Genomic DNA, 13,994 nt, shown 5'->3' with positions numbered 1-13,994 from the left:
GGCGGGGGGGGGGGGGGGGGGGGGGGGGGCTCGGGCGCGGGGATGGGGGGAGGGGGGATGGATACCTGTGCCTTCTGGAGAAGCTCCCAGATCAAGTCCTCCTTGCCATTCACACTCCGGGCCACAACAGCATGTGAAGGGATCCGGGCCAGGTGACAGTTCTTGAAAGCGTCCACGGGCTTCCGAGCGTTGTTTAAGCAGAGCAGCTCATACTTGTCCTGGTCAGCCTTGTTGGGCAGGTTCTCTGGAGGAAGGGTGGAAGTGAAGGGGAGCCCAGATGAGCCCACTGGAGGCACTGACCATGAGCTACTGCTGCCCTCTTACCAAAACCTCTACTCTCCCTGACACACTCTGCAAAACTGGGGGGTCAGAAAGGTAGTGGATTGCTCCAGAACATTCAAAAAAGAAAGACGGTGCCCAGAAAGCCTTGGGGGCTAAGCCCAGTGTTCCTCTGAGTCAGACAGGCCGCTCTGGGATTATTAGGACTGCAGCCAGGCCAGCCAAGGAGGAGGGACCGGCCCCCATCTGTTTCCATGTGGCAGAGGCAACCCCAGGTAGCCAGCCAGGGGGCAATGCCTCACCCACCTCTCTAGAAAGAATAAAAATTACAAACACTTTTAAGGCAGGAAATACAGTTGAGTCGCTTCCCAACATTGGGTGTTATCAAAAGAAAGGGAAAGAAGACTGTTTTTATGAGCGAGGTCAGCCCGATTTGGAACTGCTAATGTATCTCGTACATAAATTGCTTCAGGATACATAAAGTGACAGGAACCTGCCCAACTCATCTTACGAGATTAGTACAACCTTGATCTCAAAATCAAAGAGAGAAGTACAGGAGAGAATTACAGGCCTTTTGTACTTACGAACATAAAATGCATCAATCTCAAATATACATTAGCTAACTCAGTCTAACAGAGTATTTTAAAAACTAATAGATCAGGATTAAGTTTTGTCAATTTATTCCATTAACGAAAGAATGGCCAGTCATCAAAAAAGCTGAAGCAATGCACGTCATTAATGGAGTAAAGGAGGAGAACCATGAGATCATCTTAATAGTAATAGATGCAGAAAAAGCATGTGTATGTTCAACATCTACTTGTGTTTGTTTGTTTGTTTTTTAGTTTCAGAAAACTAGTAATATGGAGAACTTGGTAAAGTTCTTGACCTTGACAAATGCCATTTATCACAATGGCTACAGCAAAATCATACTAACAGAAGAAAATGTAAGCATGCACTTCAAATCTGGTGGACACATTCCGTGGAGCATTCCTCAACTGTTAGAACCACTGAACTAGACATACACACAACATAGATAAATCTCTAAAACAAAATACTGGGTGGAAAATCTGGGTAGTAGCATGGTTTCTAATGTTGAAACTCCTGTGGTCTTAGAACCCAAAAACACAAGGGGCGCTCTACATTTTGCAAGACCATATACGTCTCGAAGGACCCGTGTCAAGTGCCGTGGCGGGGCTGTCTATGAGGAAAAGAAAGGCGGTGGGTATGGTGGGTTTAAGGAAAAATGATTGCTTAAATTGGAAATAACAGGACATAAGAGGCATGCCCTGAAGGGAACCTTGACAATAGTGTGCCAAGAGGTGAGGAGTCCGATTAGCTCCATACTCAAAATTACGAGAGAATAAAATAAAAGGAGGAGTGCCCCTGGCTGTCCTCCTGCCTCTTACCAAATACTGTACTGTCCCTGACAAATGCCACATCTCCAGCCCCTTCTTGCAGGCACCTGTGGAATGAGAAAGCACCAGAAGGGTCAGCACGGAGCGGCCCTCCCCAATTTCTTCCTCGTGCATCCCAGGAAAACAGGGTCCTAGGGCTTGTCTCCTGTGGGCGTCCGGCCCACGGAGGTCAGGGCTCTGAGGCTTTGGAGCACCCCATCTGGGGAGGGGTCAGGAGCCACTCCCAGGTAGATGGTGAGGAAGAATGGCTCAGGTGCTGGCCAGAGACAGCACCCCCCCGCCCGCACCTCCTCCTGTGTTAGAGGCTGAAAGGGCAAAATGGGTCTTTCTATATAAAAGGGTTTGAAGCCTCTACACCAGAGAGTAAAATCTGAGTATCCTCGACCGTATGGTTCTTCCTCCCAGGACTGAGTGGTGGCCGGCAGACAGGCAGGCCAAACTGCCCGAGCGCAGGAGGCAGATGGGGGAAGAGAAGCAGCCTCAACCTCAGCCTCAGCCTCAACCTCAGCCTCAGCACGGGGGCAGAGGGTGGTGGGGGCAGTTGGGCAGAGCTCGCTGTCTCCCAGCCAGGGTAGAGGCCCGTGCGGAGAAGACCACATCAGCCCGGACACTCCAGCCGTCCCGCCGGGAGCGTGGGACTGGTCATCTCATGACAAGACCCCTGCAGTTCCTCTGTGGTTAGGGAGAGGGCAGAAGTCCGCAGGGCAACCCAGGACATCAGAGGGCAAAGCCAGACTCAGGGTTCTTCAGGGAGAAGGAATGACCACTGCCAGGGGGGTGGGGGGGTGGGGATGGCTCACTGGGGTGTAGAGGTGAGGGGCACCTGGGGGGGGCCCAGGGGTGGGGGCTGGAGGGGCACGTGCTCTGGGCAAAGTCAGTTCACTCTTTGGACTCAGTACTTCTGTCTACACGGCAGTGGGAGAACCGGACCTGCTCTGTGGGCCGGGCCGGCGGGCTGAGCTGTATTTGGGGCCAGAGAAAAGGCCTCCGTGGAAGAAGAGGGCCTTCTCACTCACTTGAAGGCACCAGAGTGGCCGAAGTATGGTTCCTGGGTGGAGCAGGCACACTTCTTGCCCTCCGTCCCTGCACACAGGCGGCACAGTTGGGGGTACCGTCCCTCATCCACGCAGGGCACGCAGCTGGCAGAGAAGAATTTGGCTGCAGCTGTTGGACACAGAGAAGTAGACCACACAGTGCGAGCCAGCCCGGCCACAGCTCATCACACCTCCCAGCGTCACTCCTGCGGGCAGAGAGCCACCTCCCCCACCCCTGCTGGACAGCCTCCCCCGTGAGGCTGGGAGCACAGAGATGCACTTGGCCCACGGCAGACTCGGCTGCCACCTCCCAAGGGCCGCCTTGGGCTCATCGCACATGTTTACCAAGTGGCCTGGAGACCCGTGACAGAGATGGCCCACCATCCCCCAGCCACCTCACCTTCCTCAAGGGGCTCGGGTGGCCCTTTCCAGTTTAAGAACGGACGAAGGGTACCCATGGGGATGTTCCATCCAGCCGGCATGTGAAGGCCTGTGTGGCAGGACCTCACGCCTTGCAGTTGGTTTAGCTGGAAGTTGGTGCCCTTCTTGGCTATGGCCACAGCATAATAGTGGATTCGTTGCTCTGCAAAGGGACAGAGAGAATTGAAAGCTCTTAGCCTGAGAATTAAAAGGCTTAGAGGGAGAAAAACAGCCCACCTTGACCTTGCCCGAGTGGAAAGGGGAGCCGTGTTGCTGCCTTTTCCTCTGGCCTGCTCTGTTTCCCCTGGGAGCACACGCATGTCCTCCCCCAGCGGGTGGGCATCTGGCCTGAAGAGCCCAGGGACTCCATCCGCTGCAAGGGGGGGCGCTATCTGAGACCCCACCTCTACAGCTCAGCCCCTCTGGCTGCACAGAGCCCAGGGCCAAGGCCAGGGCCACCCCAGTTTCTGGGTCTCCAGGGAGAACTCACTTTCTTGGGTCCCATACACCTCAGCCACTATGGGTCGCAGTTTGTTGGGATCCTGGCCTGCCTCAAACACCAAATCACCGTCCAGGGTCACAGCATCTGCCTTGTTTGCCTGAAAGCAAAGACACCAACCAAGCTTCAGGAGAGAGCCCGCCCTAACCCAGGCCATTTGATTCCAGGAGGTCACAAGTCTCCGTGGCTGGAAGGATCTTCAGAAGCGTTGCCTTTCGGTCATGTTCACTCATGTCCTGTGAGAGGTGTCCTCCTCTGGGGCCAAGGGTCCCTCCTCTGGGGCCCTGCATCAGCTCGACTGCTTTAACTCCTGGGGTTGCTATGTTGGCTCTTTTGTATGAGCCCCCCTGCCTGTATTGGTCGTTCATTTCAGCCATTTCTATCTAAAGTTGTTTATTCTAGATGCTTCCTCCCATTCTTTTGCTCTATGTTTATTTCTTTTAAGTTCTTTTTTATCGAATAGAAAATGGAACTATTACGCTATCTTAAAATTGTCATAGTAAACCATGTGCATCCTCTTTGGCGTATTACTTCTCATATACTTATATATTTCTTGTATTTGCAATCTGGTAGAGATAATATTTGGTGGACTGCTTTACTCATCTAAAACAGCATGACATTGTCTTACTTCTGCAGCCTTTATTGATTTGATTGACCTCATAAAATTTTATGATAGCGTGGTTGTTCCATAGTTTATCAAATGATGCCTTAAATGTTCAGCACTTTCTGTTTTTGCTGTGATATCTATGCTTTCATGGATCGTTTTGTCCTCATAAATTTTTTTTTTTTCCTTCTGATGACCTGTTGCCTTGGATAGGCATCTGAGGGTGGGATCACAGACAGGGAGCATGTTTATCTTCATGGCCCTGGCCACTGTTGTTATTCTGCCTTCCAGAAGATCTGTAATGTCAATTTAGAATGCCACCAATCACGAAGATCAGTTTCACTATAAAATCACCAGCAGGACTGGCTTTCATTTTATTGCTATTACTTTAGAAAATGCAAGTGCTAACAAATTGCTGAAGTGTGTATTCCTCTGGTTACTAAGGGAAACATTTCCTATTTTTAGTAATTATGCATGCCCTCTTACTAATGCTCGGTTCATATCATTTTTCATATATGGCCCTACATTTCTTACCAGGTTGAATTAGTTCTTTAGGGTATACAGTAAATAGCAAACCCTTGTCAGAGCTGTTGCATATTCCTTCTGGTGCTTTCTAAATTTTTGGGTTAAATGTTTTTAATGGCTATAAATTAAATTTGTTATGTTTTTCAATCTGTCAGTTTACTTCATGATTTAGTTCATTGCTTAAAAGCTATGAGAGTTCTTGTTCTCTAAAGTTCTGAGAATTAAACTGTCCCTTGGTTCTTCACTAATAAATGTTTTATTTCCAACCATGTCATTTGATGTGTGGTATGTAGAACTGATTTCGAAGGGGGCTTTTATTAAAAAGGCAGATTTTGCGACCTCATCACAGGTACTCGGTTGAATAGGTTAGAATAGGGTCTAAGAATCTGCATTTTAAACCAGCAGGGCGTGCTGGTGCTCTTTTTCCCCCATGCCACAGTCATAAAATAATAGCCTACAACACTGTTCAAACTAGATTTTTCCCCCTACATACTGTTTCGATAACTCTAGATATTATTAGAAACTTTGACACAAATTACCCACTCTGTGCTAGAGTCAACTACCCACAACAATGGCGCAGGGCAGGGACACAGAACATATATGTTGAGTGAATGAGTAAAAATTATTTCAGTAGATCTTATATCTCAAAAAACAAAAGGAATCTGAAGTCATTCGGAAGTCATGATTCCCCTTTCTCTCCCTCTGGAAACGTCTTGCACGAATGTCTGTCCAATGGCCGGTGCCCTGGCCGGCCCTTCCCCAGCAATGTGATGTGGTAACTACACACCAGCTGAGCTTCCTTTGCTCAGGGTTTGGCAGTAATGATCTTCTGGAGGTTTTACCTTTCAGAGGGACCGTGACTTTTGCCAGTGTTACATATTCATCCAATGTGACTGCTTCTGTGTTTGCAACAGCTGTTATTAACAATCTGAGTTGCAATCCCAGATTCCCCACACTTGAAATGTTAATATCTGTTTTCAAAATAACCTTGTGTCCTATGAGGAAGGAACACTCCCAACTTACAGGTACCCAGAGAGAAAAGCAGAGGAAGTAGGGGAAAACACATTTCCTATTTCACTCCATTTCATTCCCTCCATTCAGTTTGGTCCCACCCAACACATGGCACTGACTTACCTTGATGGCCTGGATACATTGTTGGCGGGAGGTTGTCCTTGTGCAGGAGACACTGGGGCCACCCACTTTTTTCATATTGTGTTGGAATTTGAAGCATTTTGCGAACTCTGCTTTTGATATGGTGCACCACCGAACATTTTTCATAGCGGTGGCCAGACACAGTCCTAGGAGAGAGAAACCAAGGAGTCAGGGCTCAAGCACTGCCCACGGGAGACACCGCCTCACCCTTTGACAGGGTTTTCCAGACTCCTCCATCTCTCTGCTCCTCCCCTTTCCTCTCCATTCAGTGCCAAAATCAGGCCACTCTCCTCGAGTGGAGGTGTCCTGATGGTCTAATGAGCATTCTCTGCTGGCCGGAGGGCTGTGATTCTCAATAAATGAAAGGAGATAGTCAGAGCCTCTGGATTATTTTCCTTCCTGTAACTGACACATTTTCCTTCCTGTAACTGACACATTTCCTACCTCTAAAAAATGACAATGACCTTTTGCCTCAGTTTGTGAGGTCTTCCACCTGCTCTGCCCCCCTTGAAGCTGAGAGATGGGCAGGAAAGGGATTATTGTTCTTGTTTTGTTAATGTGGAAACTGGCTCTTGAGAAGGCTGAGTGATTGGCTGCTCAGCAGTGGCAAAATCCAGCCTAGAATCCAGGTCTCTTAGACTGTTGCATCGACAAGAAACTCCCCAGATGATGCCAAGGCAACTAAAACACACCTGACTCCTTGTCAGTAGCTACAGGAGGTGGTGTACCAAATGGGTCAGCGTGCCTGAGTTACCACCATTCACCTCTGTATCAGAAAGACTCGTTCTCCTGCCGAGACTGCCTTGTTGGTGGAATCTATGCAATTAGGAAGGAGGCTGGACCAGATTTGCTCACAGCCCTTAAAAACCATGTCACTGAAAAACTTATAGTGAACATTATATTAAAATGGTGAAAGACTGAATGCTTTTCCCCTAAGATCAGGTATCCACTCTCAGTGTTTCTATTCAACATAATACTTGAGATCCTAGCCACAGTAATAAGGCAAGAAAAAGCAATAGAAGACACCCATACTGGAAAGGAAGGAGTGAAACTCTCTTTGTTTGCAGATTACATGAGCTTCTATGTAGAAAATCCTAAGGAGTGCACAAAATGCTATTAGAACTAATACACAAGTATAACAAGGTCACAGGATACAAGATCAATACACAAAGAGCAATTATATTTTTGCATCTAAGCACTGGATGATCCAAAAATGAAATTAAGAATATAATTCTATTCAAATAACATCAAAAATAATTAAATACTTAGGAAAATATTTAACAAATCAAATGTAAGATTTGTACACTGAAAATTATAAAACTTTGCTGAGGGAAATTAAAGAAGATCTAAAAAATGGAGAAACATTTGTGTTCATGCTTTATAAAACTCAATATTGTTAAGATGGTAATTCTCCCTAAATTGATATAGAGAATCAACACAAATACTCTCAAAATTCTGGCAGGCCAGGTTTTTTTTTTGTTTTTTGGGGGGGGGGGCGTAGGAATTGACAAACAGATTCTAAAATTTATATAGGATAAATAAGTAAATTGATATAAAATAGCCAAAGAAATTTTATGTAATTTATATTTACAATTTATTTTTATATAATTTATTTTATATAATTTATATTCAATAGTCAAAACAATTTTGAAAAAGAAAAAACCTATTGCAATTTTACTTCCTAGTTTCAAAACATACTATAAAGCTACAGTTATCAAAACAGTGATTAGCATAAAGACAGACATATAGATCAATGAAACAGAATTGAGTCCAGAAGTAAATCCTTATATTTACATTCAATTGATTTTTTACAACACTAAGGCAACTCATTGGCAGAAGGATAGTTTATTAACAAGTGGTGCTAGCACACAGATATCCACATATAAAAAGATTAACTTAGAGCCCTACCTCACACCACACACAGAAATGAACTTGAAGTGGATCATAGAATTTAGCGTAAGAAATAAAACAATTAAACTTTTAAAAGGAAGCACAAGGGTAAAACTACACAACCTTGGGTTAGGCAAAGTTTAATTAGCTATGACACCAAAAGCACAGTCCATGAATGAAAAAAAAACCATTAATAAATTGGGCTTATCAAAATTTAAAACTTTTATTTTTCAAAAGACAGTTAAGAAAATGCAAACACGGGGCACCTGGGTGGCTCAGTTGGTTAAGCATCTGCCTTCGGCTCAGGTCATGATCCCAGGGTCCTGGGATCGAGCCCCACATCGGACTCCTTGCTCAGTAGGGAGCCTGGTTCTCCCCTGCCTGCCGTTACCCCCCTGCTTGTGCTTGCTCTCCGTCTCACTCTCTCTGTGTCATATAAATCAATAAAATCTTAAAAAAAAAGAAGAAGAAGAAAAGAAAATGCAAACACAAGCAACAGGTTGGGAGAAAATATTTACAAAGAATTTGACAACTCAGCAAAGACAAACAACCCAATCAAAAAATAGGCAAAAGATACGAACAGACATTTCACAAAAGAAGATACATGAATGCTAATAAGCCCGTGAAAAGATGTTCAATATCATTAATCATTAGGAAAATGCAAGTTAAAAGTACAATGAGATATTCGTTCATACCTACTGGAACTAGTTCTAGTAACTAAAACAGAGGATAACATATGGGTAAGGATGTGAAGAAATGGGACCCCTTGTACATTGTAAAATGGTGGAGCCACTTTAGGAAACAGGTCGGCAGTTTCTCAAAATGTTAAACATAGAGTTACCCTATGACCCAGCAATCCACTTCTAGATATATAACCCAAAGAAATAAAAAAACATATCCACATAAAAACTCTTATATGAATATTCATAGCAGCATTATTCAGAAAAGCCGAAAGCTGGAAACAACCTGAAAGTCCAGCCACTGGTGAATGGCTAGAGAAAACGTGATACATCCACACAACAGAACATTATTTGGCAGTGAAAAGGAAAGAACTAGTGATATGGACCATGATACGGATGAGCCTCATTTATGCTAAATGAAAGAAGCCAGACACAAAACATTACCTATTATGTGATTCTACTTGTATGAAATGTCCTAAAAGGCACATTTATAAGACAGAAAGTAGGGACGCCTGGGTGGCTCAGTCAGTTAAGCGGCTGCCTTCGGCTCAGGTCATGATCCCAGGGTCCTGGGATCGAGTCCCACATCAGGCTCCTTGCTCGGCGGGGAGCCTGCTTCTCCCTCTGCCTGCCTCTCCCCCTGCTTGTGTTCTGTCTCTCTCTCTCTCACAAATAAATAAATAAAATCTTTAAAAAAAAAAAAAACAGAAAGTAGATTAATGATTGCCTGATGCGGGGGTGGGAATGAGAAGTAATTTTAAATGGACATGAAGAAACTCATTAGGGGGTGGAAATGTACTAAAACTGATTTACAGTGATGGTCGTGCCACTTGGTAAAATTATTAAAAATCATTGAATTGTACACTTAAAATAGGTGAATTTGGGGGCGCCTGGGTGGCTCAGATGGTTACACATCTGCCTTTGGCTCGGGTCATGATCCCAGGGTCCTGGGATCGAGCCCCACATCCGGCTCCTGGCTCAGCGGGGAGCCTGTTTCTTCCTCTGCCTCTCCCCCTGCTCGTGCTCTCTCTCTCTCTCTCTCTCTCTTTGTATCCCTGTGTCTCGAGTGAATAAATAAAATCTTTAAAAAAAAATAGGTGAATTTGGGGATATGTAAAATATACCTCAATAAAGCTATTACAAAACAAAACAAAACCGAAACACTTGATTGCAAAAGCCCCCTTCTCATTTGGATGTGCTTTAGAGTGGAACACTCAGCTCTCTGCCACCTGTTATTCATGAACCATTCCCTGCATAATCAGACCCACCAAAGTATTTGAAGCTCGCTGGGAGGGTTTGGTGAGGAGACCAGTGGCTCCCAGGCCAGGTCTGCAGGGACTCAAGAGCATGCTGCCACAATCCTTCTCCACCAGCCATCGTCCCAGGAAATCCCAGGGGATGTAATCTAGCCTGAGGCTCTCATGGAACTGTCCTGCCATAAAAATTAACCCGGTCATATTCAGCCACTTGTGACCCAGTAGCATTTACTGGATGCCCTCTGTATACACAGCACTGTGTGTCATACAGAGGAACATGTAAGCAGACAAGACTAGATCTTACCTCCCATTTGGAAAGGCAGAAAGTCAAAAGAGAGGAAGCTAAGGATGATGAATGCTCTAGAAGAAACAAATACCAAACCAGAAGTGAGGTCCCCATGACCTCTGCCAGTAATCAGGGTGGTGGCAGTCCAGGAGGGTAAGAATAATGGCCCCATTGCTGCAAGCATGCTTTATGCCAGGTGCTTTACTCAGCACCTCACACCTTCTCTGTCCATTGATCCTCCCAACTCCCTGAACTGTCAGGGCTGCTAACACCCTCATTTCCAGGTCAGAAAATAGTGGCTTTGGCTAGTTATATGGCTTTCCCAAGGTCTGCCAAACTAATAAGTACTGGGTCCAGGATTTGAACCTACGAAGTCAGACACAAAGCTAAAGTCTCTTACCACAAAAGCTAGCCTTCCTATTTAGGTTGGCTAGGTTAGAGATGGGCTGCAGTGGAGATGGGGTGAGTAAAGGGTTTGGGGTCAGATCATGGAAAGCCCTCAGTGCTGGTCCAAGGAGGTCTTATTCTAGAGGGAGTAGAGCTCTCTCGTGAAAGAGAGCAGAGATAAGAGTTCTGCCTAGAATGGGGGAAGGGTAGACTAAAAGCAGGGAACCAAGCAGAAAAGCAGTGGGAATGGACAAGGGGCAGGAACAGGGAGGTGGTGTCAGAAATTAGCTTGGTGACAGATGGGACCAGAGGGTGAAGAGGGAGAGCAAAACAGAAGACCAGGCTTCAAGGTGGGGTGGGGGGGGCATGAATAGCGGCAGGAATGGGGAACCCACGGGCAGAGTTGGTTTCTTCTTTTGGGAAGGGCTGAACCAGAAGACTATAAAGGACCACCGAAGGGTTTTCCAAGATCCACAGTCCCAGCCCCCAAAACACCAGGGCCTGAGTCAGAATGCACCACCCACTCATCCCTCCCCCTCTCACCAGCCACCTCCGAAGCCACACGTCCCCCTTAAGACCACGTGCTCTCTGAAGCAGGTCTGGGGCTGTATCCCCACCCCCACACCTGAACTGTGTCAACCATTCAAACGCTGCCCCCCTGAGCCTGGATGGAATCTTCCTGAAAGTATGCATCCCCTGATTGCTTCTGTGCAGACATGCAGTGCCCTGACCTCAAGGGCAGGGGCCGGGATGGAGCTCCTCCTCTCACCCCACCCAACCTCCGCCAGCCAGGATGCCCATGGGAGCAGGGCAAGAATCCCCTAGAGCAGGAGTCCAAGGCAACCAAAGATTCAAGTGAAAATGGAACCCAGGGGTGCAACTCTGAGCCCAGATCCTGCACCACAGCCCATGACCACCTCCAGGAAAGTAAGGTTTCCTCCTTCTTGGTCTCTCCCAGGTGGCCTCAACCCTGTGCTGTGCTCCCAGCAGGCTATAGGTCAGGGAGCAGAAGGGAAGCTGGTCCTGAGCAGTTGGTCCTGGCAGACCCAATCCTGCCTCAGAGAAGACAGGGATGACAATACCCATAGGAAGGACTTTGGAGAAGGGGCCCAGAAGGTGGGGACAGGGACGGCTTCATGGTCCCTAGGTTTGGGGGTGTAAGCTCACTGTGCTCTCTATGACCCTTTTCCATCCAGGAAGCTCCCAGCTGGGAGTACATCTCTTAGCCAGGAGGAGGCTGACCCTGGCTGGTAGGAGCCCAGGGAGGGAGGGGACACCTGTCGTTTTCCTCTCACCCCCCACGTACTGCCTAGGCACTGATGCCCGTCACAGCCCCCCACCACCTGCCCTCACACATTCACGTCTCTGATGTCCATGACTGGCCAGTGCCCTCCGCACACCCCAGAAATTATTTCAGACAGTCCTAGTCTGGGTGCATTTCAAACCAGAAATCAATCATTTCTCTCTTAGACGCTCTGAAGGAGGGGTCCCCTCAGGAGGGTCTGGGCCACCACCCCCGCCCTTCTGCAGCGGGAAGCGCGTGTGTATACCTCTGCCCGCCGTTGGGCAGGTGGCAGCCAGCCTCCACCTCACAGCTGCGTGGGAAGACGGTTGGACTTTTTTTTTAATCGAAGAAACTGGGGCTCTGTCTCTTCCAAGTTACACAGTCCTTGCAGGAGCTGGGCTCTGAGCTCCAGTCTCCTGTGTGTCTTGGGCAAGTCACTCACGGTCTCTGGGTCTCATTTTCCTCCCATGTAAAAAGCCTGCCACAGTACTATGGGTACCAAAGTTCCGGGAGGGACACAATGGGACAGGGTCGCTTTGCGCAGCTCTAGGGACACCCAGACCGGCTCCTCTAAGCCCTGCTCTGGCTCCTCCCCAGGCAGGTGGGCGGGACCGGCCGCGGGGCGCAGGGATGAACGGGTGCGGGGCGGGGGAGTGGGGACGCAGGCACCCACCCACCGGGCGTCGGGGACGGGGGGGGGGGGGGTGGGCGGCGCCCACCCGGCAGGGCGCGCCCCCAGGTACCTGCACTCACCAAGGGCCCCGAGGAACAGTAGGGCAGGGAAGACTAGCTTCATTCTGGGCTCCTGAGGCGACTCTGGCGAACGAAGTCTCTGCCACCTGCACCCCTTTATCCAGGGCTTGGTGACCTCACAGGGTTTGCCCCGCCCTGTAGCCCAATAGGGATCCCCTGCCCTGAGCCTTCGCACCCCTCCTCCAATAGTTCCTGGCGGCCAAGAAAGGGGGGAGGGGGAGGGGAAACAGAAGTGGGAGGGGAGAAGGACCGGAGCCTCAGCAGCCTGAGCACCAGGAGAGAGGAAACCCGGCCCACAGGCAATCTCGTGCGCGCTGGTGCTGCGTGGTTACTGGGATGGTCTTTCTCTCCACCAGTCTGCAAGTCTCTAGGGATTCGTGTCTTGTCCTTGTCCTTCCTCTGGTCTCATTGCCTCCTAGACGGCTGGACATAGAGCAGGGATCCTAAGGTGAACATTTGTGATCATCCTGAACTGTGAGGCTCGCCTTTCCTTTCACAGATGGGTCTAAAGGGCCTGGGAGCTGCCTGGGCCTGAGATCAGCCTTGTGGGACAGCTAGCCGAGGTGATGGTCGCTGCCCAGAGTCTGCCCCAGGCTGCCCATGGGTCTCTCCCGGCCCCACTGAGACCACAGTACAGCTTCCAGAAAACAGAGCCAGAGGCCTCAGGGGAAGTGACCACCACCCAGGCCCAGTGGCTCTTTCCCTGTGCCCTCATTAACACTTGTGTCATTTTTCTTTTGTTTTGTGGTGGTATGAGGTGGGAGATGGGAACCTCGTTTTGATAAATGTCATATTTTGTCAACATAAGCTTACCTTATTTCAGGAAGGTGTTTTTCAACTCTAGAATTCGGCTGCCAAGAATATATCTTGTAAATACACTCCCATGATGCACAACGGCTCGCATATGAGGGTTTCCAGGGCAACACTGTGTGTCATTAACCAACTGGAAGCAAATTAAACATCCATGTCTGGGGGCTGTCAAAGAGTGTGCCTCCTTGAGACCCTCAGGGAGGCTGTGGGGCCCCTCTGCCCCTGGTGTGGAGCCTGCCACGGCACAGAGTAGGGTCTGATCATCAGGTACCCTGCTTGCCAGACACAAGAGTGGGGTCTGGGGTTCAGCACTAGAATCACCACCTGGGTTTGGGGGTGACAGATCCAGCATCTCCTATTGTTTGGAAACAGTGTCACAACATTAAAAGTTGCTTTCATCAATAATTGCAATAAGCGCTTTCAAAAATAGTGAAGAAATACAAAATTGACTAATTCTCGGGAGTGCTGAAGCATCTTTGTACCTAATTTAGCCACTCAGCTCTGCCCTTCCATAATTATAGAAGAATTAAGAAATGTCACCACCTATGTGTCTGTCTCTGAATGCAAATTTTACAACGGGTGGCTTGTGAAGTCAGGGGCCTTCAGACCCTCTTATGTCTGTTACAGCGTTGGCAGGAACACAGAGAACCTGGGGCCACAATCAAGAGGCTGAGCTGAGCTGTGAATTGTGCAAGACTGTTGAATCTCAGATCTGTACC

General features: G+C 48.2%; 1 protein-coding gene across 2 annotated transcripts in view; it reads right to left on the bottom strand.

Annotated features, from left to right (window-relative positions):
- Positions 1-12,595, bottom strand: part of LTF (lactotransferrin) — a 29,302-nt gene extending 16,707 nt beyond the window's left edge. Inside the window, exons 1-7 of one of the 2 annotated variants that reach the window (XM_021683046.1) lie at positions 12,466-12,595; positions 5,911-6,074; positions 3,639-3,747; positions 3,129-3,311; positions 2,711-2,858; positions 1,686-1,741; positions 66-244 (exon numbers count right to left, since the gene is read on the bottom strand). In XM_021683046.1, coding sequence (XP_021538721.1) covers positions 66-244; positions 1,686-1,741; positions 2,711-2,858; positions 3,129-3,311; positions 3,639-3,747; positions 5,911-6,074; positions 12,466-12,508 — 882 coding nt within the window. In that variant the 5' untranslated portion in view covers positions 12,509-12,595. The remainder of the gene's footprint in view (positions 1-65; positions 245-1,685; positions 1,742-2,710; positions 2,859-3,128; positions 3,312-3,638; positions 3,748-5,910; positions 6,075-12,465) is intronic. The other variant, XM_021683048.1, reaches the window with a different exon arrangement.
- Positions 12,596-13,994: the final 1,399 nt, after the last annotated feature.

This window comes from Neomonachus schauinslandi, chromosome 1 (genome assembly GCF_002201575.2).
Source record: "Neomonachus schauinslandi chromosome 1, ASM220157v2, whole genome shotgun sequence".
NCBI lineage: Eukaryota > Metazoa > Chordata > Mammalia > Carnivora > Phocidae > Neomonachus > Neomonachus schauinslandi.
The sequence above is the reverse complement of the archived record's forward strand: the minus strand, read 5'-3'. Positions and strand labels throughout refer to the sequence as shown.